General features: G+C 56.5%; 13 protein-coding genes across 13 annotated transcripts; 6 read left to right on the forward strand and 7 right to left on the reverse strand.

Moving 5' to 3' along the window:
• Positions 1 to 1,288: 1,288 nt before the first annotated feature.
• PSEUBRA_003452 (Male sterility, NAD-binding) lies at positions 1,289 to 2,743 on the forward strand (the record flags this gene model as incomplete). The annotated part of the gene is made up of 1 exon (XM_016436524.2): positions 1,289 to 2,743. One exon carries the CDS (start codon positions 1,289 to 1,291, stop codon positions 2,741 to 2,743), a length of 1,455 nt encoding a protein of 484 aa, XP_016292262.2.
• A 510-nt stretch (positions 2,744 to 3,253) lies between these two features.
• Positions 3,254 to 4,867, reverse strand: PSEUBRA_003453 (Amine oxidase; the record flags this gene model as incomplete). The annotated part of the gene is made up of 1 exon (XM_016436542.1): positions 3,254 to 4,867. One exon carries the CDS (start codon positions 4,865 to 4,867, stop codon positions 3,254 to 3,256), a length of 1,614 nt encoding a protein of 537 aa, XP_016292263.1.
• A 2,008-nt stretch (positions 4,868 to 6,875) lies between these two features.
• On the reverse strand, positions 6,876 to 7,421 carry PSEUBRA_003454 (Ribosomal protein L24e-related; the record flags this gene model as incomplete). Its single annotated transcript, XM_016436556.1, has 1 exon — positions 6,876 to 7,421. One exon carries the CDS (start codon positions 7,419 to 7,421, stop codon positions 6,876 to 6,878), a length of 546 nt encoding a protein of 181 aa, XP_016292264.1.
• Positions 7,422 to 7,999: 578 nt separating this feature from the next.
• PSEUBRA_003455 (Zinc finger, CCHC-type) lies at positions 8,000 to 9,118 on the forward strand (the record flags this gene model as incomplete). The annotated part of the gene is made up of 1 exon (XM_016436539.2): positions 8,000 to 9,118. One exon carries the CDS (start codon positions 8,000 to 8,002, stop codon positions 9,116 to 9,118), a length of 1,119 nt encoding a protein of 372 aa, XP_016292265.2.
• A 493-nt stretch (positions 9,119 to 9,611) lies between these two features.
• On the forward strand, positions 9,612 to 13,070 carry PSEUBRA_003456 (Zn(2)-C6 fungal-type DNA-binding domain protein; the record flags this gene model as incomplete). Its single annotated transcript, XM_059465050.1, has 1 exon — positions 9,612 to 13,070. One exon carries the CDS (start codon positions 9,612 to 9,614, stop codon positions 13,068 to 13,070), a length of 3,459 nt encoding a protein of 1,152 aa, XP_059320659.1.
• A 430-nt stretch (positions 13,071 to 13,500) lies between these two features.
• Positions 13,501 to 14,127, reverse strand: PSEUBRA_003457 (uncharacterized protein; the record flags this gene model as incomplete). Its single annotated transcript, XM_016436550.1, has 2 exons — positions 13,501 to 13,512; positions 13,672 to 14,127. 2 exons carry the CDS (start codon positions 14,125 to 14,127, stop codon positions 13,501 to 13,503), a joined length of 468 nt encoding a protein of 155 aa, XP_016292267.1.
• Positions 14,128 to 14,581: 454 nt separating this feature from the next.
• On the reverse strand, positions 14,582 to 15,058 carry PSEUBRA_003458 (uncharacterized protein; the record flags this gene model as incomplete). The annotated part of the gene is made up of 1 exon (XM_016436543.1): positions 14,582 to 15,058. One exon carries the CDS (start codon positions 15,056 to 15,058, stop codon positions 14,582 to 14,584), a length of 477 nt encoding a protein of 158 aa, XP_016292268.1.
• Positions 15,059 to 16,077: 1,019 nt separating this feature from the next.
• On the reverse strand, positions 16,078 to 17,079 carry PSEUBRA_003459 (Hepatocellular carcinoma-associated antigen 59; the record flags this gene model as incomplete). Its single annotated transcript, XM_016436564.1, has 1 exon — positions 16,078 to 17,079. The coding sequence occupies one exon, from the start codon at positions 17,077 to 17,079 to the stop codon at positions 16,078 to 16,080; it is 1,002 nt and encodes a 333-aa protein (XP_016292269.1).
• Positions 17,080 to 17,367: 288 nt separating this feature from the next.
• On the reverse strand, positions 17,368 to 18,408 carry PSEUBRA_003460 (Glutaredoxin; the record flags this gene model as incomplete). The annotated part of the gene is made up of 1 exon (XM_016436563.1): positions 17,368 to 18,408. One exon carries the CDS (start codon positions 18,406 to 18,408, stop codon positions 17,368 to 17,370), a length of 1,041 nt encoding a protein of 346 aa, XP_016292270.1.
• A 275-nt stretch (positions 18,409 to 18,683) lies between these two features.
• On the forward strand, positions 18,684 to 19,523 carry PSEUBRA_003461 (Ribosome maturation protein SBDS, C-terminal; the record flags this gene model as incomplete). Its single annotated transcript, XM_016436530.1, has 2 exons — positions 18,684 to 19,142; positions 19,218 to 19,523. The coding sequence occupies 2 exons, from the start codon at positions 18,684 to 18,686 to the stop codon at positions 19,521 to 19,523; spliced, it is 765 nt and encodes a 254-aa protein (XP_016292271.1).
• A 105-nt stretch (positions 19,524 to 19,628) lies between these two features.
• PSEUBRA_003462 (MIR motif) lies at positions 19,629 to 21,956 on the reverse strand (the record flags this gene model as incomplete). Its single annotated transcript, XM_016436548.1, has 1 exon — positions 19,629 to 21,956. One exon carries the CDS (start codon positions 21,954 to 21,956, stop codon positions 19,629 to 19,631), a length of 2,328 nt encoding a protein of 775 aa, XP_016292272.1.
• Positions 21,957 to 22,554: 598 nt separating this feature from the next.
• On the forward strand, positions 22,555 to 24,084 carry PSEUBRA_003463 (WD40 repeat; the record flags this gene model as incomplete). Its single annotated transcript, XM_016436535.1, has 1 exon — positions 22,555 to 24,084. The coding sequence occupies one exon, from the start codon at positions 22,555 to 22,557 to the stop codon at positions 24,082 to 24,084; it is 1,530 nt and encodes a 509-aa protein (XP_016292273.1).
• A 296-nt stretch (positions 24,085 to 24,380) lies between these two features.
• On the forward strand, positions 24,381 to 25,523 carry PSEUBRA_003464 (Bestrophin/UPF0187; the record flags this gene model as incomplete). The annotated part of the gene is made up of 1 exon (XM_016436538.1): positions 24,381 to 25,523. One exon carries the CDS (start codon positions 24,381 to 24,383, stop codon positions 25,521 to 25,523), a length of 1,143 nt encoding a protein of 380 aa, XP_016292274.1.
• Between the last annotated feature and the right edge of the window lie 755 nt (positions 25,524 to 26,278).

Below are 26,278 nucleotides of genomic sequence, written 5' to 3' on the forward strand. Positions count from 1 at the left end.
GCCATTCCACTATCTTGTGCTGACGCATTCACCTTCATGTACTGCATTCCGAACCATCTTGCCCTCCGGCGCAGCTCAAAACAGCTCCCATCAATAGATGCATGCAAGCCAGTCTCGAGTCTCGGATCCCCTGCATCTCAGCACAGCCTCTCCTGCTGGTGGGACCTCTTCCTACATATTCGGAAAGGCCTGTTCAATGCACGACGATCCTCACGCCTTCTTTGTCCCTTGGCACCTCATGTCGTTCCGGGTTCTTCTTGCCGGAAATGGTCTCTCGGCGCATCATGCCCTTCACCGTGATTGCGTTTATTCGCAGTCTCCAAAGTGCTCTCTACCCCTTACATCCTTCGGCAAGCTTGCTGTGACCATGCTCCGAGTCAAAGTTTGCCGCCGGTACATCACACAGTCTGGACCTGATCTGTACCCGCTCGCCCGCTCGTGAGCCTAGCCTTCACATCAGCTTGACAAGCAACAAGCATTGCTCGGAGAGACAGTCTGTGCTCGTTGGCTAGCTATCAAAAGCCAATTGCAACCCCGTCACGTTCTACCGCTGCTCTTCATGTTGGGTTGTGAGAATCAATCTGCCACCTCTTGCAAAGGGTCTTGACGCTAACAACATTGGCCGGACTACCGCACACCTCTAACTCTGGATTGAGCGACACTCTGACCGGCACCTTATTGCAAATTCACACACACACGCACACGCAGGTCGACATTGCATCCTGCACGAGGCAGCCGGCGCAGCGTTCTTCGTCCCACCAATCAGGCCCAAAATTCTGCGCTCACGCCCACTTGAAAACATCGCCACTCTCTCTTTTGTTCCTCGCAAAGGTCTCGGTCTGCGTAGCGGTCGTGCGATCCAAGCTTTTCGAGCAGCACAGTGTTCAGCGCAAGTGCATGCACATCCGCTGCCGGCCGTCTCCCTTTCTCGCCGCGGAGACGAGGCGGCAGCCGTCCCCTTCCTGACCGCAGGCCCGCCCACTTCGGGTCAGTCGTGCTCGCACCTCCGCTCCGCTTCTCTCTGCATGTGCCACTTTGAAGCGCAACACTTGTGCATAGAACTTGATCTCCTCTTCTGAGCCCGTGTATACCTCCTGTGTTCGTCCTCTCCGCAGTCGCCTCCATAAAGCTCGCCAGACAGCCTCGCACACCATCCCCTCCGTCCATCATCATCCAACGTCCTCCTTCTCCTCTGGTCAGCCTGCGCACGACTTCTTCCTCTCCTCCCGATATACGTCCTCTTTTCTGCACTTTCCCGTTCGCTGCTCTCCGTTCGAGCGCTTTCGCTATGGTCTCCACCCGCAGCCCCTCCCCGGCCTGCACTGAAAGGTCCACAGCCACCGACGTCTCGTCCGACGCGACCAGCATGGTCGAGTCCGTTGCGAATCTCAACTTGGCAGACGACGCCGTCGTGCGCGACCAGACCATCCAGGATGTCCTCAATAGCTCTCGCATTCTCATCACCGGCGCCGCTGGTTTCGTGGGTGCTGCTCTGCTCCACAGATTGCTCGGCGACTCCACCTTCAACATCAAGCAGATCGTTGCAATCGTGCGCGGCAAGACCGACGAAGAGGCGCTCAAGCGTCTACCCAAGGCTCTTCATCACCACGCCAAGCCCGAGTCCGAGGGCGCCCTTCCCAAGCTTGTTCTTGTCAACGGCGACTGCGCTAGGCCCAACTTTGGCCTCAACGAGCAGGATTTCGAAAAGGTGCGCAAGACCGAGATCGTCATCCACTGCGCCGGTGACACGCGCTTCACCCTCCCCATTTCGCAAGCTTTCCAATCTATGGCCGATCTCGCCTACTTCACAGCTCGTTTCTCGCTCCTCACGTGGAACGTCAAGACTCATATCCACGTCTCGACTACCTTCGTCGGTTGGTATCTCAAGAATGGCTCGCTCGTCAGCGAGTCCTTGACGCCCGAGGGCTGCGGTACCCAAGTCGATGAGCAGGGCGAGCACGTCAACACCTATTTCCAGGCCAAGACGTATGCCGAGTCGTGCGTCAACTCGCTTTTCACCTCGCAGGTAGGTCGTAAGCTTCACGGCAAGACCTGCCGCATTGTGCGCTTGGCCACGCTGGGTCCTGCCATCGATTTCCCTCGCGATGCCTGGGGTGCTGGTCACCCTTCGAGTCCTGTATGCGCCGCTTTGGCAGCGCAGTGTGTCGATCCCAGCCTCGTCTTCCCCAACTCTGGTCTCGACGTAATCCCTGTCGACATTGCCGTCAACCAAATCCTTGCCGTCACTGCGTCGGCGCACGCGCTGCAAAAGCTGCCCACGACGCATCGCCTGCACCCCAAGAACCCCGCCGCCCCGACCAGCAAGCACCTCGCTGAGGTGCCCTGCTACCACGTTGCGTGCGGCCGGGGCGACGAATCGCGCATCCCCATGACGCTCCTCAACGACGAGGCAGTCAAGATCGAGGAGCCCTACATCCCGACTTCGAATCTGCTCAAGGTGTACGACCCCTTCATCACCAAGATTGTCGAGTTCGACGTGGCGCGCACACGTACCGTGCTCGGTCTGCCTGCGCTCATTCCCGACCAGAAGCGTGTCCTGGACAAGGCAAGCCTCGCCGACCTCCCGCTCAAGCAAGGCTCGCTGAAGCTGGATATTGTCAAGTCGGTGCATGACAGGTTCGGAAAGGCCGAGCTCGAGGGCTGGACCGGCTATCTTCAGCAGGTGCGCGATCAGATGGAGGCCATGGGCCCCCGATCCGACTGGGAGACCTTTGTCGATTGAGCAGAGGTTTGCATACCGTTCCGTCCTTCGTAGACCTAGATTTCTCAGCAGCTTCATGGCGCTCGTCAGGCCAGCATACCCTCCTCTTCAGACTCACTTCCTCCATGGCAATCTCATTGGTGTCAACAGCTTCGCATTCGTCATAAAAGCTCTGTCGTTTTTCGCATGGTGACTCAGCGTTTTTGAGACTGGCGGAACCCTGATGGAAGGGAAACTATTGGCATTCACAGTTAGTGAGCGTCAGGCACAGCTTGTTTGAACATGAGACTTTATGTAGGGGTGGTATTGCGTGTGAAGCATGAGGAATCGTCCGATGTTTTGTGACCTAGGGGTATTGGGCGCATTGGGTCCGTCCCGAAGGTGGGCGTGCGTTGCGAAGACGTGCGTTGCGAAGGATTCCATGAAGTGCCAATGCGATCTAGAACGGTGGGGTCGCGGGGTGTACCTGAGACGGGACAAGATAGCTGGCGGCCAGATTTCCGCTGAAGGGAGCCTAGGGCGCAGGCTCGTCTAAGGCTCGAAGGTCGAGATGATCCGGCTGGCTACGCGTCTGCCCGAGAGCAGAGCACCCTCCATGTAGCCCTGCCAGATCTCACTCGTGGCGTCGCCGGCAAAGTAGAGGTTGCCGACCTTGGACATCTCATCGCGTTCCGTATCTTCGAAGCTGGTCAGAACGCCGGGTGGGTTGAAAGAGCCGTAGCCTCCAGTGGCGTAGGGCGCGAGAGTCCAGTTCATCTCGAGCACCTTTGTGGCCTTGCTCGCTTCGGGGCCAAAGAGCGTGACGAGGAAGTCCAGCACGGTCTGCTTGCGAGTGTCGGCATCTGGGTTCTGGTGAAGGAAGCGGCGCGAGTTGTTGCCTAGAACGAAAGCGACGATGACACCATGCTTGGCGTCGGCTGGCGAGTTGTCGTAGGTCAATTGAACAGGGCTCGTCTCGTCTGCGTTGATCATAGCACCGCTGAGACCCGCAGCGCGCCAGAAAGGAGACGAGTAGACGATGTTGAACTTGATGACCGAGCCCATGGGCTGACGGCGGTAGTACTGGATGAGACCCGACGGCAGTGGCGGCTGAAAGTCCATCTGGCAGATCAACGGCCGAGGTGGAGTGACGATGACAACGGGTGCCTTGAAGTGTTGGCCCTCGGTTGTCGAGACTTCATACACAGCTTCCTCCGCCGAGGCAACATCGTCCTTCGCCCTGTGGACGTTCAGCACCTTCTGGTTGAGTCGAATGACGCCATCTGGCAGACGAGCGGCAAGACGTTCGCTGATAGATTGTGGGCCTTGGACGATGCGAGTAGTCTGCGCATCGCTCAGCACTTGCTCGATGTCACCGCCTGCTCCTGCAACAGTCGCGAGGAGATCCAAGAAGCTGATGGACTCCGCATCTTCGGCGTAGACAGCTTTGATAGCCATGCGGAACAGTTGCTTGGCCTCGAAGGTCCACATTGCGTCGTCAATCCAGCAGCCTATAGACCTTTCATCCCAGTAGCGGGCGTGCTTGGCCTCGCTTGGCGTCTTTGCTGGCACGGATCTCGAGAGGCTGTTGATCTTGCGAGTGGCCTTGAGGAGATCAAGAGACGGGATGATGCCGCAAGGGATCATCTCCTTGTACTGCTTGACTCTGCCATCGGTGGATCGGTAGATGCTGAGCCCCTCGTCGTAGGTGTTATGAGTCTCGAGACCAAGCTCCTTGATGAGCTCCAGGATCTGGTTCTGGCCAGGCCCGATCCACTGCCCACCCATTTCGATCACATTGCCATCGTCGAGGCGCATATCCAGCGTTCTTCCACCCACCCGATCGTTGGCCTCGAGCACCTTGACTTTGAGGCCGGCTCGCGTCAACTCGTCCGCCGCAATGAGTCCAGAGAGGCCAGCGCCAATTACCACCACGTCGATGTCGCCGCTCCTTTTCAGCTTGTCGGCAGCAGAGACCTTGATGCTCGAACCATTAGCAGCCTTGCTCGACCGCGAGATCAGGGTGGTGGCGCTACTGCCTGACGATTGGCCTTCTTTCGAGCGCCCATGCTTGGTCGTTGGCTTCGACGGCCCACCGGTGCCCTTTGTCTCGGAGTTGCTCCTGGGCCCCAAACCGCCCAGCCATGCTGGCCTTTGCCATGCCATCGTGCCGATCTGAGCCGGGATAAGATGAATGGTCCGGAAGGGAGCTGCAGCGGTGACGATGGTGGTGGTAGGAGCAGGGGACAAAAACGTGCATCACTTTGTGGAAAGCAGTGTCGTTCCGGTTTCTCATCGGCAACGCGGGGCTCGAGACACCGCCGGCACCAAAACCCTGGATCCACTTTCTTGCCGAGGATAGACTTGGTTCTGGGTCCGCTCCAGATGCATGCTGCCCCTCTTGCTTCCTCATCCCTTCCTGTCATGCAGGTCAGCGAAGATCGCATGCAGTCTGCAGGCTCGGTTCCATCTCGCATGACGCCTCCTTCCGCATGCTCGACTCTTCCGGAGAGCTCATTGCCTCTCTTCTTTGTACGCATCCAATACGTCTACTCTGCCGCGACGTGGATCGCTCACTCTTCACATTGCACTGCATGCTGCTAATCAACGCTCGCGACATTCCGGCCCAAGCGATGAGTGGTATCGTCCTTGACGGATCGATGAGGACCAATGGGTCGCTGCGAGCAACAGCGGAGATCTTGATATCTCTCCATGCTAAACTGTGCTCTGTGTGTGCGCGTGTGTATATGCAGAACGAACGAAAAACACCGCCAGAACGAACGAAAAACAACGGCCAACAGCCATTCATTCGCAAGAAATTATCTTTTTTCTCCGATGTGTCCAAGATCGGTCTTTACTCACTGACAATTGCTTGTCAACGATTAACTTACTTCGAGCGTGCGACCAAGTCTTTTTGAATCTTTTTAGCACGTCTGACATCTCTTTCTAATCTGCTCGCCAATCATCAAATCCCGAAAGAGGCTCGCAAAAATGAGGCTGAAAAAATCAGTCGTGCATTTTTACTTGCTTCAACACGCGATTGACGCAAGTCATTTTATTCAACATTATCATTCGCACGGGAGAGCGAATCGCATGTCAAGACAGGCGTATCGCTGACCAATGCTATGATTTTTTCTTGCCAACATTGTCCAGTGCATGTTTTAAAAATCATGAACGACAATTTGAGACGGGCAGCCGTCGAACTTCAGACATTTTCAAATTTGTCCCTCACAATTCTTGAAATTAGTTCTACGGTGCTGTGTTGCGGATTAAGTTAGCGACTAAAAGTCATATGTTATTTAGTACGGACCGCATGTTTGCACGCGTTTTTGTATACCAGGGGAAGGCTTGCGTTTTGCCGGACACAGAGCTCGAGTAATCGCTGTGAGAGGCTCGCCAGGTCGTGTTCGGAACTCCAAAGCGGGCGGCTGTGGTGGGTCACTTCGAGCCACTGTCGAGCACATGAGCATGCTCGGCTGCTGCTGACCACATTCAAGAGGCGGTGTCAGGGCTGAGTCCTCAGCATATCCTCCAAGGTCAGAAGACTGCGAAGGATGGGTGCGACGGTATTACAAAACATATAGGAGGACACAAGCAAGGCCAGAAGCGAGTCAAGCTACCCGTCGAGCATGTGGCTGATGAGAGCCAACAAATGAAAGAAGCCCACGGCGGACGGAGGCAAGTTGCTATTGGCGCCGTTGCTGGAGCAGGATTGAATCTCAAGAGACACAGCGGTGTTGCTTTACCTGTCCTGGCATTGTGGTGTTGGGCAAGCAAGGCGACTCAAGGGGCCTGTAGCGTCCTGATGGACTCATTGTGTGCACATGCCGACGCACAGCGATCGACGACGATGGGTAACGATAAGAATGCAAATGCGAAGACCAAGAGCGCGGGTTCCGTCTTGATCTAGGTGGAGGTATAGTACAAGCATGGTTGAATGCTGGAGATGCGAGCCGTGACGTAGAGGTCCCCTTCGGAAGACGTACTGAGACGAACCTGATATGGTGCGTGTCTTGCAAGAAAAGTGCAGCGGGCCTTATGTGTCTGAATTGGAGAAGTGCGTAGCTTTGGCGTGAGCAGGAAGCGGACAGGGCGCGACCTGATTCGCGCAAGCCTGCCACGTCTTTCCTAGTACTGATGATTTCGAGGCCCACGGGGCCAAAGGATGGCGTACCTAGTCGGTGTCCATGCCCATAGTCATGCCAGAGCTGCCGGCACCAACGAGAGCCGACTTGGGCTTGGCTGAGGTTGCCTTGACCTTGATCTTGTCCTTGGAGGACGAGGAGGTAAGCCTGGCAGCGTCGATGGAAGCGCGAAGGTGGGCGTTGCGGTGGACGAGAAGACGGTCGGCCTCCTTTGCTTTTGCCTTGACGCCTGCCTTTGCCATGCGAGCCTTGTAGAAGGCGATCTCTCTGCGGGTCTTGATCTCCTGAATGCGCTTCATGGCGTGGAGAGTGGTGGCGACCAGCTCGCGGTCGTAGCGGACGGGGACGTTGCGCTTCTTTTCGAACTCGAGGGTGGAGTCGACAGTCATCTCCTTGCCGTTCGCCTTGCGGAAAGCCTTTGTCCAGCGAACCTTTCGTGGGTTTCGCTTCAACTTGAAGTTCTTGTGACATTTCGACTTGCAGAACTTGAAGATCTTGGCATCGTTACGAACAAAGGTGATACCCTTGCCCGGGTAGCACGGGGCGGAGCAGAAGAAGCAGTGCTCGATCCTCATTGTGAAGAGGCCGGGTTGAGGCTTGCGAGCTTCGGAATGTAGAGAAAGAGATGGCTATTCCTGCTTGTGAAGGGGAAACGAGCGAGCGTGTGCTCGAGGTGAACAGGCGAGACCGAAGTGATGTGCCGCGTGCGATCAGAAGATGCGGCCCGTGAGTGCTTGGAGGTGCTCGTATGAGACCTTGAAGACAGCGAAGGGTGCTGAACCGAAGCGAAGAAGTCGGATACGATGAGTCGAATGCGAGATGAGCAGGGCGATGTGGAAATGATGATGGTGGTGGTGGTTGGATGGCGGGTCGACAAATTCTCTTGACTGAGCCTGTGCCGCCCCGCAGAACCAAAGTCAAATTTTGCTTTTAGGGCCTGCAGAGGAAGAAATTTCTTGAATCAAAGCTCGGGACTCGGTCAAGCAATCGGGCTGAGTCAAATCTCGATAAGTCACAGTCATTCGCAGTCATTCGCAGTGGCAGGGAGAGTGTTGGTCGAGCCAATTCCAGGTGACTGGAGAGACAAAAGGGTCTTTGGTTGGTTGCTCTTCTCATCCAGTCTACCACCATCGACAATCCGGTGCACGACAGGATGAACGCGCCTCTTACCTTGCATCATCATGGTGCGGGGCCAAGCTCGCATTCGGCGCATCGACCGCTGATCACACAGCAGAGGTTGGTCGGCGCATCGTCATCGATTCCAGCCGAGTTCATCCACAACGAGTTCAGCTTTGAGCAGTACATCAAGGACAACCTCAACGTCAAACTAGATAACGATGCACAGCTCTGCCCAGACTACTCAGAAAGGCTGCAGTGCCCGCGCGGTGCTTCGTGTCCAAGGCGGCATGTCAAACCGAGCCATCTCAACTTTCTCCCCCCGGGCTCGACGGCACTACGCGATCCCAACAAGCGCACCGTCTGCAAGCATTGGCTTCGTGGGCTGTGCAAGAAGGGCGATCAATGCGACTATCTACACGAATACGACATGCGGAAAATACCAGAATGCCGCTTCTATGCGACCTTTGGTTTCTGCAATAGCGGCGACGATTGCCTCTACCTTCACGTGGACGCTGCGATCAAGAGGAGGGAATGCGAGAGATACAATCGAGGCTTCTGTCCAAAGGGCCCTCTCTGTCCGAAGAAGCACGTTCGAAGGGTTGCATGTCCCCTCTATCTGGCTGGATTCTGTCCCGAAGGACTCGAATGTACCCGCGGACACGTCAAAAGCACCCCTCCATCGAGCGCATCACGGTCCACTTCTCCGATCTTGACACATCGACCTTTGACAGCAGCAGAAGCATTTGGGATGGGTGGAGGTCGAGGCGACGAGTATGGCGATGGCGCAGGAATGCGCGGTGGACGTGCACCGCCAGGGAGATATGGCATGGCAGGCGGAGGCGTGGCCGGAGCAGGAGGAGCACCACCCGGATCAGCGCAGGCAGGGGGCCAAGGTGGCATGGGAGGATACGCAAACACCATGCAGAGGAGACCCAACAACGCCTTTGGACAGCCGCCATCACAGGGAGGAGCCCAAGACGGTGGACGTGGTGGCTGGCGAAAGGATCTTTCGGAAGTGCTCTGCTTCAAATGCGGAGAGATGGGTCACTTTGCCAACATGTGTCCGAATCCAGCGCTCCCTGGCAATCGTGGTGGTGTCGAGCGTGGTCCAGGAGGGCAAGCCCGCCAACGCGATCGACCACGACCGTATTAACACCTCGCAACCTCGCTCATCTGTGTATCATTATAATGCACACACTGCATTCCATCAGCGGACGGAGAATCTGCCTCGCAAGTCGAGAGAGAGCGACCGTGTGACTGAATCGAGGATGCTCAGTCGTGATGGAAAAGCGCGGGACTAGCTTGCCTTTGGCTGAGCCCTTGTTGTGGTCTCGGCTATGGTCGCGCTTTAAATTCCGACAATCACAATCACCACCCGCATTCTTGGATCACCCTTGAATATCGTTACTCATCCATTCACCACCTCCTCGACCGTCACATTCATCACACCTCTCACACCATCACAAACTCAGCATCCGCCAGCGCAATTGCATTTCATCCCCATCGCCGCGCACTTCATCCACTATCAAAACCATGACGACGCTCTAAAAGCCAAGCAGCGACCGCCTGCCGATCAGCAGCGAATCCATCGCGACACATCCACACTCGGCATTCGATCGCAAGCAGCAGTGCGTCGTTCCGCCAACATGCCTGCGGACAGGAGCATCCCGCACAGCCATCGCCACGATGAGCTTGCTGAATCCACGCCAGACTCGCGCAACGCCCACGACAAGATCTCAGTCAAGCAGTCGGCCAGGCGCAGAGCATACGCCAAACGCAGCTGTCTCAAGTGTCGCGAGAAGAAGGCCAGATGCGAGCTGCCAGAAGAGAGTCTCACAACGCCGTCATCCATGACACCGCTTACCACTGAGCTCGCTTGTCATCGATGCAAGGTCCTCTCGCTCGACTGCGTCGTCTGGGACGGCGATCGCAAACGTCGGCCCAAGGTCTCCTCCGATCAGTCCAGGCCAAAGTCACCCTCGGACTCTCGTCTCCAATCCGAGCCGAGCTCGTCTCGTCTACCCTCATCTCCACCTCGTAGTCCAGGCTCGCTCGAACAGCTCGCTGCTGCTGCTGCTCGTCTCTCGGATCATCGCTCCACCTACGACAATGCCGAAGAGACTTCGCCTCACGCTGCCGCCTCCTCCAACGACGCAAGCAGCTCCAAAGAAGCCGCTTCCACCCTCGCGTCTGTGCAGTTCTTCAATCCAGTCGCGAACGAGGCTCCATCCCCTGCTTCGACCGCATCTCCGGCGTCGATACGAGGACCAGGTCGCTCCCATTTGTATGCTTCCTCGCCCAACAACCATGCCGCCCGCTCGCCTGGCCACGTCAAACCCCTCACACCTGCTTCTGCAGCCTCTCCCAGTACCGCCACTTCTTCGACCTTTGACTCCAAGAAGACGCAACCACCTGGCCGTACCTGGACCTCGCTGTGGAGGCCCCTCTCTGTTCTCATAGATTATGCAGCCCAGCAGCCCAGCTTCACCACGTATCTGCTTGGTCGCATCGATCGTACCCTCTCCGAGCTCGACATTCTGGACCTCATACCCAGACAGACGTTAACCTACCTCAGACCCTTCCTCCGCCCTTATTTGCTCTGGCATCCGCATCTACCGGACCTCGACCAGATCTACGCAGAGCATCGCAAGCGGCCCACCGTCTCGACCGCGCTCCTTCTCAGCTCCATGTGCCTCGTGGCGTGCCGTCATGCTATGCCACTCACCGACTCTCTTCCCACAAAGCTCTCCACGCTGGTCGATCAGCTCGGCACGCAGATCCTGCTCTCTACGCCCAGGGACATGTACACGGTTCAGGCACTCGAGCTTCTGCTGGCGCACGAGCCCTCTTTGGTTGGTACAAGCGTCGCCGGCTCTGCGCAGGCCGAGAGAGGCAACGGTCTGCTCGGCGAGTCGCTGCTCGCTGCCGCCCTCACCATCGCAAGGGGTCTCGATCTGGACAAGGCTATTGACAGCGTCATCGACGTTTGCAATCGTCCGATCCCCACCGATATTAAGGGAGCGCAACAGCGTCGCGACTTGCTCCACAAACACATGGCCGGTGCCTCTATCTGGATCTCTCTCAGGCTGTGGGAAGGTCATTTCTCTTTCGTCAACTCCACCGTGCGACCCATCGAGCTCAACGATGTTGTAGGCAAGGCAGCAGTCCTGGTCGCTATCGACAATGATGGTCGCAAGATCGAGCAAAAGCACCGCGATCCCTTCTTGTCCACCGAGAAGCGCTTTCCGGGCCTCGACGAAGACAGCGTCCTCCGTTCCGCTGGTCGCACGGGTCTCGCTTTCCGCCTGCAGGCCATGGCGCGCTTTCAAGACACCATCGCAGACATGTATCGCATCCTCGCCGCAGCACCAAAGTCTCAGCCAGACAGTCCGACTGCCCTCATCCCGACCTCTGCCGAGACACGTCAACGGATCCTCGATCTGCTCACAGCCTCATCGCAGAAGCAAATGTTTTGGCAGTCGTCCAAAGCCCAAGCTTTCAGTCCGTTTGCAAGCGTCCGTCCCGCCCTCTTGCTCGAGGACTGGGCTACCATAGAGTCGTACTCGCTCCAGGAACTCTTGCCATGCTTGGGTATCTGCGCTTTCATGACCGGTGAACTCAATCTGGGCTTCTCTGCCAACGAGATGGTCGAAGCTCTCCGATGCGACGACAGCTTCCGAGACCACTCGAGCATTATCTCCGAGCGAAGAGACGTTGACACGTACGGCGTGCTCAGCGCTTTCCATCTGTTTGATCGAGGTCTCGGCTATTCGCAACCCGACATTGTCACGAGAACCGGCAGTCGTTCCAGAAAGCAGCGTGGCTCTCTTTGGATCGAGGCAACAGGCGCGCCGCTGCTGCTCACCACCGCCTTCGCCACCGACGGCTGCAAGACTTTTCTGGAAAAGACCGCGTGCTCGCTGCATGGCTTTGACTTTCTGCCCGTCACCGCCGACATGCATCTTGTCATGATGATCAATACCATGCACCGGCTCGACGAGTGTGACCACAACGAATACCTGCCGCCCATCCGACCCAAGAGGAGCAGCATGCCGCCTCCTTCCCGCCGCTTACCCAGCCTGCCCCTCGATCCCCCAGACGACAAGCAAGATGCCGCACCAGGAAGGAGCATATCGCAGATTGGCGTGCTCTTCATCGAGGAGATGGTGCAGGTGATGCAAAAGTGGAAATTGGGCACATCTTTGCAACGCATCGTTCCTTTGCACTATCGCTCCATTTTGGGCACGACGCCAGCAGCAGCGACATCTCAAGACTCACATCAGCAGCACGCTGCTGTCAGCTCGTCAGGTGCGGCCAAGGATCTGCATCAGAATGGCGACCGCTCTCGCCAGTTTCAAGCAACCAAGCGTCAGGATGCGGCCCCGATCCAGTCGTCGATGGACGCAATGCACAGCAGCACCGTCTTTGGCCAAAGCAACACTAGCGAAGGGAGTCTCAGTCAGGCTCAGTCTTTCTCCCAAGGCTTTCAGACCACCTTCATGCCGGGCTCAACGCAGCAATCAAATGCGAGTGCTACTACAGGCATATTCGACCTGCCGCTATTTGACCTTTTCGGTCCGGCATCGACCACAGATTGGACCAACAACGTACCATGGTTCGACCCGGTCGACAACGGGGCCTCCGCTCTTGCCACTGCGAACATGTCGTTGCCGAGTATCAGCAACGGCCACGCAACGTCACAATGGGGTCATCACACGCAGCCACCGCCTCTGCCGACGTCGCAAGATGCTTGGCCAAGCTTGCAAAGAAAGCGTAGTGGTGATGTCTTGCCTCCTCTTCAATACGCCTCAGCTCACCCGATGATGCCATCGCAACTACCGCCGTCGCTGCCCCCGCTGCCATCCCCGAGTCAGTCACATGCCTACCACAGCGGATATCCCAACTACCCGACGGCCGGTCCGCAACCGAACGGTTCCTACGGCAATCCCTACGGCGAGCAAGGTCTCGGTCAAAGTCCGCCTCGAGCAATGTCTGGCAACGGCGCCCAACATCATCATCAGCAACAGCAGCAGAGCCAATCATACCCGCATCAGCTTCACCGTCCTTACTATGGCGGGGGTGGAAACCAGCACGGAGGTCGGTAATGCATCGGATCACCTTTCTCTCATGTTTCGCATTTTGCATTGCACTCCTTTCACAATCTGCCGTCCGAACAACCCATCAAGGGACCGAGTGTGCGTTCCGGTCGCGATCTGGCGCAATTGCCATATTTTTGTAGAGTGGCATGAAAGCAGTGTTTCTTGGACACATGCAGGATCACAGCGTACAGACGTTTCTGGATGATGTCCGCCTTGCAGATTCTGCTTCAGAGTCGCGAGAGTCCACAAGCCAGATTCATAGAGTCGAGAAAGCATGTTGTCGATGTTTTGGCGTAGGAAGTGTGAGGACTGGGAACGTGCGAGTTTCGATTCGAGGCCAGTGTCGTCTTCCAACATTCATTACCTGGCGTCAAAGGCGGCTCGTCTTGCCACCTGCTGCTTCAGGCATAGCCTTGGGGTCGGCGTCGAGGGGCGATTAGTCCTGACTCTGCGAGATGATCCAAAAGAGACACATTCGAGGCGCGAGCGATGTCAGCGATCATGCCGATATCTTTGTCTGTGTACGAAGTCGATGGCGTTGCAGAGCCAGCGCATCCTTGGCGTCCTCGGTGTCTTCGGCGTTGATATTCGATCAAGGGTCACTTACCAGCCAGACCTTGTACGTCTCAATCTTGGGGGCGCCGTCGGCCAGACTCTCTTGATCGAACACCATTCGCCCGGCCCAGTTGAACTTGACGGTCGCGCCATTCTTGTCCATCTCGACCTTGCCGTCGAGCATGATCTCGTTTTCCCACTTGGGGCTGATGAAGACGCCGTTGACGGTGTGCTTGCGTCGCGTGACGCCTTCCCAGCCCTTCTGCCTCCATGCGACGATGCCTTCGCGCTTGTTCGTCGGCTGCATCGGTCCAATCTGAAAGCTCAGTCGATTCTCGTCGTGAATAAAGAAGTCGTCTGCGTACTGCTCGTGAACGTCGGGTGTGTCTGAGATCTTGTAGAAGTTATCGACGAACGTCGCAATGGCAGGCGGTACGTCCTTGTTCGAAGTTTCAGCGGGATTGCCGGCTGGTGGGAGCTCGCTGTCCTCTTGGTGATCGTTCGACATGATGGCTTATAGAAGCGAATGTGACCTCGACTGATGGAAGGCAAGAAGAAGGACCGTGACCCTTTTCTTTCGGCTACAAAACTCAATCGGTCGGATGCCGGTCAATTTCGAAGCCACAGAGCTTTCAGTCTAAGTGGACCCTGCACGCTGCTCATTGCGGTTGTCGCTGCGAAGGCAAGACTGGACCCTGCAGGAGCTACTCCGCGTCCAACGACCGCGGACCATCGTTCGATGTGCTGTTCATACTTCTTCGTTGGGCAACCTGCATTTGGAGCATGTCCTAATCGAGGCGCCCTTCGCCGTGTCTCTGCATTTTGGCTCAACAGACACGACTTATCAGGCCTCACGAAGCCTGGTCTGAAGCTGCCGAGACAGACTTGAATTGCAGTCTAATCAGCCTGGGAGGGGTCACAGCGGCAGGAAGAGATGCTTTCAGGCAAACGATCGTTGTGGGCTAAGCGTTCCTGGCGCGAACGTAGTCTTCAACTTGCTGCTGGTATTGAGGCTGGACGGCGAAAGGTCCATGAGTCACGTCGACTCCGTCCTCTTCGCTGTTGTGCTCTATCACAACGAGACCATCCGCTGTGACGGCGTACGTCGTCTCTGCGTTTCGGTGCACTGCCCTGTTCAAAGCGTCCCAGTCTTGGGCTGACAGGCTCTCTTGAGGTATGCCTTTGCTAGGACAGCCCTCACCCAGTGGACAAGGGGTGTTGTTCAATCGATTGATGTAGTCCTCGACTCGTGTCCGCTGCTGTGGATCGATGGCAAATGGACCGTAGGTATCGGTGTTGACGTTGTCGATGGACCACATTCTGACGAGGAGACCCTCTGCTGCGAGCTCGTACGATATGGCACGGTCTGGATGTCGATCATCCAGCCCTTCGATGAAACGCCAGTCCTCGCGCGCGAGACTCTCGCTGAGAACGCCCATGCTTTCTCGTGATTTGAAGTTCAAAGCGAGCTACTTCAGCCCGCGAGTGTGGAGCGGGGCTTCTGCAGCTCAGTGATTGTGCTAGGAGAGCGCAGTGGGGGCTGTGAGCACGTAGCTGACGATGCAGCGGATATGTGGGCAAACTGAAGTGCGAGTCTGCTCAGGTTGACCATGAGAGCTGCTTTTGCGCGTCGTCCTCGAGTCAAGAGGCCAGGAGTGACGTGGCATTGCAAGAACTCGAGCCTCGAATGTCTCGTCTGCATGCTCGGCCCCACCCGACCTGTTGAATTTGTCGCAAGAGACCCAAGTCTCTGCACATTCCCGAAGCCACGACTCGAGCTACGCATTCCACGTTCCACACGCGATGATCCCACCTACGAAACCTGGTGGCTCGCGATCCGACTCTTCGGCGCGAGTGTACGGTTGCCTCTTGGTGTGCGGAGCGCGGAAGCGTTTCAGCTGTTGTAGGCTTCTTGCTAATCTGTGGCAACATACGACAAACGAAGAGACTAGTGCAGGGAGGAGCTCAGCGCAGAGTGCGCGGAGCACAGCTCGCCGAGCCATAGGCAAAGCAATCCAACCGACGGAGCAGCATTCGCGCACGGTTTCGAGATTTTGCTGAAGGTGCGAAGAGTCGAAAGTCAGGGTTCAAGCCCAGCCAAGCACGCTTCGCTTAGAGAGCCGAAAGGAGTAAGATCCAGAGACCACATGCTGTTTCTAGAAGCCTAGGCTCTGTTTGTTGGTGTACGAGCTGACTTGTGCGGCTTGGAATGAATCCTATTCGTCTCGATCGCTTCAACAGCGAACCGCCTCTGTTCCTCAGTACCGACCCTGTTCACTCCTAGTCCGCCTTCCTCCAGTCTCACCAGCCTTGACGTGATTCTGACACCAATTTGCCTTTACCGCTCCATCTAAATGACCGGCGGTCTGCCGTGCTGCAACATGGGTATTGCACATGCAAGATGCTGATGATGAAGGGAGATGCTGACAGAGAAGGGCCGCTCAACGATCTTCCTATGCTACCGAAAGTTGCGCTGTCGTTTCTTGAAGCGGTCCAAGACGAGATGGTCGGTGGCCGTCTGCTTCCTTTCTTCCCTGCCCTGACTCTCGCGTGCTGTAGGAAAGTCCGACTTGTCTGTGGCCTGTCTTTGCTGCTGGAACCTCGCGTTAGCATACGCCTGATCCGCCGCCGAGACTCGTCCGGCTCCCCCGCTCTTGTTCTTCTCTTGCAGCAGACGCTTAGCTCGCTCGGTGTCCTCGATGTTCTTCATCCTCGTATCTATGCCCAAGTCTACTTCGGGGATGGAGCTCAGCATGGCAGCCGAGAGGGCGACGTTGCCTTCGCGCTCCTCTTGCGATTGTTCCGGCTTGATGGAACGTTGAAGTTGGCGGTACTTTTCGGCAACGGCGTAGAGCTGATCTTGCGGGTCATGGATCGCCTTTTGCACTGCAGCGGAAGATGAGTCGAGGGAAGCATGACCAGTGCGCTTGTTCATCTCTTGCTCGATGTAGGCCATCATGTGTTTATCCACGTCGACGGTACCGGTCTCGCCCTGAAAGTTGTTTTTGCGCACAAGACGTCGCGGCTTGGACGCATCGTCCTCGTCACTCTCATCGTTGTCATTCGCTGCAGCCGTACTCGAGCTCGCACCTGCCATGAGACCACCGTTCTTCATCTGCTGCCCCCATCTTTCCTCCTCCAGCTGCGCGGCGCTCTTGTCCTTCTGTCGTGACTTCTTCCTCCGCTCTCCGTTGTTGAGCCGTTCCAGCTCGGTCCCCGTCGGTTTGCGTGTAAGCGAACGAAGAGCGATCAAATCCTGAACGGAGACTTCGTCCTTTTCCGTATGTGTTGCATCGGTCTGCGTAGTCGTCGTATTGTCTGTCGTGCTCGGTGACGGGTCATCGATGGCGGTGCTGAAGATGCGTGAAGCGTTGTTGGCCTTGCCGCGTTTCTTGAACAGTAATGGTGGCGGGGATGTTTGCGCCGGCGCTTTGCTGGAACCCGCTTCGGGGGAGCTCATGGCTGTGATCGCGTTACGCAGAGGCGAGGTGTTGACGAGTTGGCGCTGGTGGAGAAGAAGGAAGGAGATGATCAACACTTTTGCATTTCTGTAGCTTTTTGTGGCCTCAATTCTTGCGTGCCTTTTCTTGACGAACGCTTTCGCTCTCGAGCTCAATTCCATTGCCGCACTCTCAGACGTAGCACGCGGAGTCGGCCAATTGAGCGAACTCAACGAAAGAGACGGGTATCTATGCAAGATAAGGCAGAGCAACGTTCCAGGTAAAAGAGCCTTCCAGCAAGACAGAGATCATAGCGAGCCTATCGACTCGAGGATGCTTTTGAGCGCATGGAGCGATTGAAGGTCCTGCAGGTCATCGCTGCCACCCAGCAATCGATCTCGGACCAAGATGGTGGGGAAGGTGCGGTGGCCCGTCAACTTTGCCAGCAGCGGCTGCAGCTGGTGAGCGTCCGGCCGTTGGTCCACTTCATACACGGTAAACGTGGCGTTAAGCGAGTGGAGGAGCGCCTTTGCCTTCTTCGAATAAGGGCAGTAGCTTTTGCTGAAGACGGTCAGCCCGAGCGATGGACGCACCTTGCTCACCCAGTCCTGGCGCGAGAGGCTGTAGAGCTGGTGTGCATCCTCCAAGATCGAGAATTGCGAGGAAGATACCGCCGTCGAGTTGGCCGCTTCTTTGGGGCGAGGCAGCCCGACCTGAGCGAGCAGCTGGGTGAACTTGTTGGACGGCCCCGTGTTCAGCGACAGGATGCCTTTCTGCAACGGTGTACGATCAAAGTAAACTTGCTGCCAGTCGTCGTCAACTTGATATCCCTTGATGTGCAACGCAAGCAGCAGAAGCATCACGCTTTCGTCCTTGGCGTCGAACTTGGTCAACTCGCTGACTTGGGCTGCCAGATCAGCATTCTTCGATGTAGTCGATGCCTTTGTTGAGGTATCATGTTCAAGCTGGTTCTTGAGCTTACTGAGCTCGGCGGTACCTTCGACGTGCATGGTATCGAGCAAAGCATTGTGTAGATGTCCTTCGCTGTCGAGGTGCGCGTCGTCGGTGTGTCCCACAATGGGCAGCTTGCCGGCTAGCTCGTTGATGGCCGGTGCGGCTTGCTGGAGCGTATCGAGCACATGCGCACCTGCTTTGGACGCTAATGGAGAAGGAGCATTGCCATTGTAGATGAGCAGGAAGTAGACGGTAGGCACGAGCAGGAGCAAGACCAAAAGCTTCTTGCGTCGAAGTAGCGTGAAAGGTGGTAGGCAGAAGACGGGAGCGCGCGAGGGTGATGCAGTCCCCGACTCGAGGTCTTGGAGCAGATGCTCCTTAGCTTCGGCGCCCATGCTGGTGGACAAGGTGTGCTGAGATAGGATGGGCAAAGTGAGCGGCTCGTTGACGTGCAGATAGGGTCCAAGGCCCAAAGTGGTTGCAGCGCGAGGGGGGACAGAGGCTGGACGAATGACTAAGCCTTAACACATCATCGACCTCCACTCTCGAATATGGAAGTCAAAGCCTTCTGGCTGCAGCCCAACCCAAAAGCTGAGCTTTCCTCCATGCTTCGTTGCTTCGACCCTTAGCACCAACACTAGCCCTTGCCTCTCATACCACAAACGCAAAGATGCCGGTGTTTCAGCCCGCCAACCAGATCAAACTCACCAACGTTTCGATCGTTCGCCTACGCAAAGGCGGCAAACGATTCGAGATCGCATGCTACAAGAACAAGGTGCGCGAATGGCGAACCGGCGTCGAAACCGACTTGGACGAAGTGGTGCAGATCGAGAATGTCTTCGTCAACGTGTCCAAAGGGCAAGTCGCGCCATCAGATGACCTGCAAAAGGCATTTGGTACGACAGAGATCCCCAAGATCCTGCAAGAGATTCTGAAGAAGGGCGAGTTGCAAGTGGGCGAAAAGGAGAGGCAGCACGAGCTGTCCAATACGTGGAAGGATATTGCGACACAGGTGGCCGAGAAGTGCGTCGATCCAGGCAGCCAGAGGCCATATACCGTGGGAATGATCGAAAAGGCGATGCACGATGTCCACTATTCCGTCAAGACAGGGAGAAGCGCAAAACAACAGGTAAGTTGCGAGACTACAACCGACCACCTCGATCATTTGACTCACTCTTGCCTCAATTTTGCTTCGACTATTTAGGCCCTCGACGTCATTCGACTGCTACAGGAGAAGAAGACGATGCCAATCGAGCGTGCGCGCATGCGTGTCCGCATCACCATGCCCAACAAGGACGGCAAGAAGATCAAGGACAAAATCCTACCACTCACCGACAAAGTTGAAGACGAGGATTGGTCCGACGAGTGGGAGCTCATCGCTTTCATCGATCCAGGGGCGCTCAAGACGATCAACGAGCTGATTGAAGCCGAGATCAAGGGCAGGGGAAACGTCGAGACGCTCAACTTTACCACCATCCGCGAGGGAGACGGCGACGAGAGGCTCGAGTAGCCTACTTCCTGCAATTTCATTGTCTTTGTTCCCTTTGAAGCTGCAGATTGGTACATGTTAGAGGCTGTATGTTAGAGGCTGCTTGTGTCGGTCCGATAGTGCGGACTACTTTGCAAAGTGGAGCGTCCACGAGGGGAGCAACCTCCTGGCGTGGACTTCGGCGGTGGTCAGACCGGGTGTGCCGTAGGTGAGCGGCGTCAACCACCAGAAAGTGAGAATGAGGGCGGCCATGATGACACCCATGGCGGCCCTCGCTGGCCTGGGCACGATATTATCCATCCTCGGCCTGTAGTCTTTAACAGAGAGGAGCGGACCAGGCTGTGAGATGGGGAACTGGATGGTCTCGCTCGTGACAAAGTTGAGCACGCCTCCGGCGGCCAAGCAAGCACAGACGTGCGCTGGCAGGTAGTGGTGGATGAAGAGCTGGCGCGACATGAGGAAGAAGGGGAGGTAGTGGCACGCCCAAGCCACGACGAAAAAGCCGGTCGAGTTGTGCAGCCTGTTCCTGACGGCGCTTGGGATCGGGTAGATTCCACGTCGACGTGCGAGCAGGTCAGCGCCGACCACACCGACAAAGATCGAGATGCTGAGGATGGTGCCCCACCACGACACGAGGTTGCCGATCATGTAGATCTGATGCTGACCCTTGTCCAGCGTCCAGAAGGAGATGCCCTGGAGCAAGAAAGGCCAGTTGATGGGTCCGGTGGCGTACGGGTGGCTCTGCGTCAAGCCGGCATTCTGGTTGAGCATCTGCAACTGCAGCTCGAGCCACTTCTTGAAGAAGTTCATCTTGACCAGTTCGCGAGGCGGGAGCGGCTCGAGTCGTTCTTCGTAGTCGGGGCTGTCAGGGCTCGGGGTGAGATCGTTGACGTACCACAGACAGGTCTTGTCCATGGCGTTCTTGTTGCCATTGACCTCTTGCTGGTTGAAGGCCCAATCGGGAAGCGCTTCGGTGTGAGTCCATAGACAGACGCGGGTGTTTTTGTGGACGAGTCGGAACCACGATGCTTTGCTTTGGAGGACCCTCTTAGGGTTGTCCGTATCGTCCAGGAAGAGCTCGAAGAGCGTGTCGTCGTAGCGCGAGGTGTCGTTTGCCGGCGTAGTGGTGAACTCCTCGTTGGTGGCCATGAGGGGCGATGCTACATCGTGGGTGAGGAGGAAGGTGTCGGTGTTGATGTGGAGCAGTCGAACGGTATCCTTGTTCTGAACGAGGCGACCGTCGACGTCGTCTTCGGGAATGGACTTGGTCGGAATGATCTGCCAGACGTTGTTGGTATCGTTGTGAGGATAGCCGGTGACCTGTTGACCTTGGCTCGAGATGCGACCGTCGTCATATTTGAGCGGATATCGTTCTGTGTGGGAGTGAAGGAAGGCCTTGGTGTTCTTGTGGACGAGGGTAATTTTGTCGAAGTACTGAATGTCGCGAGCGCTGCTGAGCATGTCGTTACCCTGAAGCGTCTGCTGGAACTGGGAGCTCATGAAGGCATCGCCGGGGCCGCTCTTGATGAGGATGGCAAAATGGACCCAGAACCAGAAGAGATAGACACCAAAAGGGAGGATGATGAGGGCAAAGAAGCGGGCGAAGAAATGACGAGCGACGTGGTCCATCTCGATGCCTCTTCGAATGTCGAGCAGCTTCCACAGATCCCAGGCGACAGCCGAGCCGATGGTCATGAAGGTGAAGAGGCCGACCATTTTGCAGCTCATGGTGAGAGCGAGGTTGACGCCGGTAGCGACGAGCCAGAACCACCATTTGGCGGTAAACTCGTTGTATCGAAGCTTGTAGAAGCGAATGTACGAGTAGAGACTGAGCATCATGAAGAGGATGAGCGAGGCGTCGAGGAGGATGAGGCGATCCTGTGCGACGTGCGCGTTGTCGAAGAGCAAGAGAGCGGCGCTAAACACGCCAATGACGGGAGCATACCCACTCTGTCGCATGATGGCGTAGATGAGGGGCACTTGCAAGCTGCCAATGATGGCGGGCACGGCGCGCATACGAACGTAAGGAACGTTGTTCTCGAGGTACTTATCGCCAATCTGATCGAACTCGAAATGGCCGTCGAACCCAGCGAGGTAGCCAGCGGCTGCATTGATGAGCTTTGCGAGTGGGGGGTGAACATCGAAGTAGTACTCGCGTCGAAGGTAGTAGGCGGCAAACTTGCCGAAGTGAACCTCGTCGAAAACGACCTGGTCTGGGAACGAGATCTTGTAAAAGCGAAGAGCAGCGGCGAGGACGAAGAGGGCGAGCGTGATGGGCAAGTCGGCAGGATGCGAGTGCACCTGAGGCGAGACGGCGCTCAGATGGGATCGTGTTCGATGTTTGTCGTTGTCGTCATCGTACGAGAGATCGGACTGCGACACGCCCGCGGCGGTAACCTTTGCGCCGGCATCGTTGCGACGAGAGCGCACCTTCTGTGCTCTTGATGCGTCCATGATGGCTCGGGAGGGCGAACGTCGGGATGGTGGAGTGGAAGCACAAAGCAAAGAAGCGAAGAAGCAGCTGCTGCAAATCAGTCATTTGAGCCCGTGCAAGTTTCCCGTTGGCGACCCGCTCGCACGGCCAATTTCCAGAAACAACGCTCTCCGTTCTTCCACACTTGCAAATCACCATTTCCAAGGCTCACTCCCTTTGTCACCTCCTCCCTTGTCACTTCCGACGGCTTCACTCGCTCTTCGGTACATCACGCGTTGCATTTCACACGGTGTCGGCTCTCGTCCGATGTGGCAGTGCCAGTCGGCATGTGTGACGTGATCCACCTAAAATCGCATGTGCAGGATCAGCAGCAGCAAAGCGCGTGTCTGTGTTGGTCTACTCGGCGTGTTTCGGCCCAGTCGCCGCGTGTGGTGATTTCGAGAAGAAGACTTTCATTCTCGGAATTCGGCGTGGCTCGACACCTGCGCCGAATTCAAGCTGAGGAAAGCTCACATCCTCGTGTGATGGACGAGGGTAACTCCATTCAGTGAGAGCAGCCGTCGGTCCCTCTCGTCACTTTCACATCGACTCCATCGCTCGACTCAGCCAGCTTTCAGCATGGCGGCATCCACTGCCATCAATGGAGACGGCATGGATGTCGATCAACCGATCGCGTCCACTTCGGGTGTCACCATCGAGGATCTGCTCTCCTCACGCTCCAACGGATACTCTGCCAACGACGCCGCCTTGTCCGCTCAGATCGATGCACGCAAAGTGGCTCGCAATCTTGCCATCCCCACCTCAGATCCAAAAGTGAGGCTACGTCTGCGCCAGCTCGGCGAACCGGTGACATGTTTTGGAGAGCGCGAAATGGATCGTCGCGAGCGTCTTCGCCAAGTCCTTGCCCGACAATTGCAACAGCAGCCGGACACGCTCACTCCTGGAGCATCAGAGCCGCAATCGCACGCCTCGCAACCGAGCGACGGAGACAGCGATGACGACGAGGATGAAGAGTTCTACACCGAGGGATCACCTGCGCTCCTCGAAGCACGCCGCAAAGTCGCCTGCTTTTCCTTGCAGCGCTCCAAACGTAGGCTTGCACGTCAACGCAGAGACGCCACCATTCCGCTCACCTCAATCGTCAAAGAGCGCAGCAAAATGTACGAGCCCATCAAAAGTTACACCAATCTTGGCTCTCAGATTGGGGACGATCGTCCTGTATCCATGACCCGTTTCGCTCCCAACTCGCAACTTCTCGCAACAGCAAGCTGGTCCGGCAGCATCAAATTATGGCAGGTCCCCAGTGCCAACCACAAGCTCACCTTTCGTGGGCACACCGACAAAGTAGGTGGGCTAGCATGGCATCCGCGCGCCACCTTGACCCAAGATGCTTCCGCCGTCAACCTCGTCTCAGGTGCCGGTGACGCTTCCGTTTGCCTCTGGAGTCTCGAAAGCGATCGACCTCTTGCCACTCTACAAGGACATGAAGCTCGTGTCGCAAGGACCGCTTTCCACCCTTCCGGAGACTATGTGGCCAGTGCCTCCTTCGATGGCACATGGCGACTCTGGGACGTCTCCACCTCAGACTGTCTCACTGTCCAGGAAGGCCACAGCAAGGAAGTCTACTCGGTCGAATTCCAAGACGATGGCGCGCTCGTTGCCAGCGGTGGTTTGGACGCCATTGGAAGGGTGTGGGACATGCGCACGGGCAGGACAGCCATGGTGCTCGACGGGCACGCCAAAGAGATTCTCTCCATCGACTTTGCACCCAACGGATATCAGCTCGCCACGGCTAGCGGAGACGACACCGTCCGCATTTGGGACATGCGCGCGCTCAAATCCATCTACACCATTCCAGCACACAAGTCATCCGTCTCGGACGTTCGCTTCTTCCGCTCTATATCGCATCGCACGTCACCCTATTCCCTCGAAGGCAGCGCAGAAGACGAGATCGGTCGCAACGGCCTCTACCTTGCCACATCCGGTTACGATGGCATGGTCCGCATCTGGTCAGCAGACGACTGGCAGCTCCTTCGGACCCTTAGCGGCGACGGTGGCAGAGTCATGAGCGTCGACATCAGCTCGGACGGCGAGATGCTCGTCAGCGGCGAATGGGGACGCACCTTCAAGCTTTGGGGTCCATTGTAGTCACTTCGCAATTCGACCCATTTACGCGAGACGCTCGCTCGGCGCACCCTCGACACGCGCCTCACTCGGCCTCGAAACCGAAATTGGAAAAAGGTGCCAGCAAGCGAGTGTTGGTCTCGACTCGAAGCATGCACGGTTCCCAGAACGAGCTTTCAACACGCACGCATGCACGTATTCATTCGGCTCTTTGCAAACGTCCCTTCTTCATACCATCTGCATATCGTTGTCGCCATCTTGTGGACGTCCACGAACGGCTCAGCTAGCGATCAACCGACATGTCAGACCAACACCCGACCATGGCCACCTCGTCGTCTTTTGCTTCGGCAGCATTCAACCTCTACACCGCTCAAAAAGAAATCGAGCACCGCAAGCCGCGACTCTCACGCATGTCGTTCGTCCGCGATTGCTTCCGCCTCTCTGGATCCGTCTTGCCTCGTATCTTCCCTTCCGTGCTGTTCCTCACCCTCTACGCAACTCTGATCGCTTTGGCCGACCTGGTCTGGGAGCGGAAATGGACCACCTCGTACTCGATCACCAGCTCGCTTTCCGTCGTCGTTGGTCTGCTTCTCGTCTTTCGCAACAGCACCAGCTACGATCGTTGGTACGAAGGAAGAAAGCTCTGGCAGGATGCAAGCACCACCACGCGCAGTCTCGCCACGCTCATCTGGATCAACGTTGAGGCGGATAAGGATGCGGATAAGAAACAGTGGCGCCTGGACAGGAAGAGGCGCGCGCTCAGGCTCTTGTCCGCGTTTATGGTTGCGGTCAAACACGATCTCAGAGCCGAAAAAGGCACGGCGTGGGCCGATCTCAAAGGTGTACTGCCTTGCGAGTGGCTTCGAGCCGACGCTATCGAAATAAATCAGGAATTTGCCAAGCACAGTGGTACGACCAGCGACGACCTCGAGCAAGCGACTGGTTCTAGCCCACCTTCAGAGTCGTCGCCTTTGCTTCTCGCCACCGGCGACCCGCTTGTCGGCGCAAGCGACCGCAGCATCTCCCTACCGCTGCGCATCATCGCCGAACTTCACAGCTACCTAGCGTCCACCCGTCGCGCTGGTCTCATCGACGACCTTGGTCCCGCCGGCTTTTCCCTCCTCAACACACAGCTCGTCAATCTGTCCACCCTTGCCGCATCTATGCAACGCATCTCTACCACCCCTACGCCGCTCATCTACGCCATCCACCTCAAACAATCCTCATTCGTCTATCTCGCCACTTTGCCTCTCGCGCTCGTCGGTGAACTTGGCTGGAAAATGGTGCCCTTCGTCACCGTATTCAGCATGATGCTCATCGGACTCGAGGGCATCAGCAGCGAGATCGAGGATCCATTTGGCGAGGACAAGAGCGATCATCCGCTCGATCTGTGGTGCAGCAGGCTTCGCTGGGAGATCGAACTACTCATGCGCGACGTCGAACCTGGCGTTCACGACGAGTGATGCTCGGAATGACAATCAACGACCTCTCAATCCACGTATCCACGAGCCACGATACTTTCATGACCCCTGGCAATGTTCCAACGTCTTCATATCATACCCATCGCACGCAATTACAGTATTACCATCCGGGGATAGCTTGGACTGTGCACCACTTTTTCTTTTGTGACAACAATGCAACAAAGCCCAATTCAAATTGACTGACTTGTGCAAACACCAAAACATAATGATGACCCCTTGTAAACCCTAAACCAGATTCAACCCATGCAAACCCAAAGGCAATGACAGGCAAGGTTAGCCCTAGCCCTAGGCCGTGGGGCGTTGGCGGCGCACGATGGGCATTGACGTTGCAATTTTCCCTGCCAAAAGGTGGACCCCTCCGTTTGCACGTCGGTTCAATGGGCACGCCATTTTACACTGCTCCAGTGCAGCAACGTCAAACACCAGATTTTGGCAGGAGCAACGGGCAATGGGCAATGGACGCGTCAAAATTGCCAGGAAATTGGCTGGGCGACGGTCAAATGTGGAGGACTGGTCCAGTGCCCAACGTACAAATCCAACTTGCACACTGGCGCTGTGCCCAACGTGCAGATCTGGCGCGTTTGTCCGTTGGTTGGTTGCCTGTCCGTCTGACCGCCATTTTCTCAGTCTGTCAGGCCGTCAGTCAGGCGGGCATTTTTCCAGTCTGTCAGACCGTCAACACGTCAATTTCTGAGTCTGTCAGACCGCAAGTACGTCAGTTGGCCAGCGCGTCAATT

The sequence above is a fragment of the Kalmanozyma brasiliensis genome, assembly GCF_000497045.1.
Source record: "Kalmanozyma brasiliensis GHG001 unplaced genomic scaffold PSEUBRA_SCAF21, whole genome shotgun sequence".
Taxonomy (NCBI): Eukaryota; Fungi; Basidiomycota; class Ustilaginomycetes; order Ustilaginales; genus Kalmanozyma; species Kalmanozyma brasiliensis.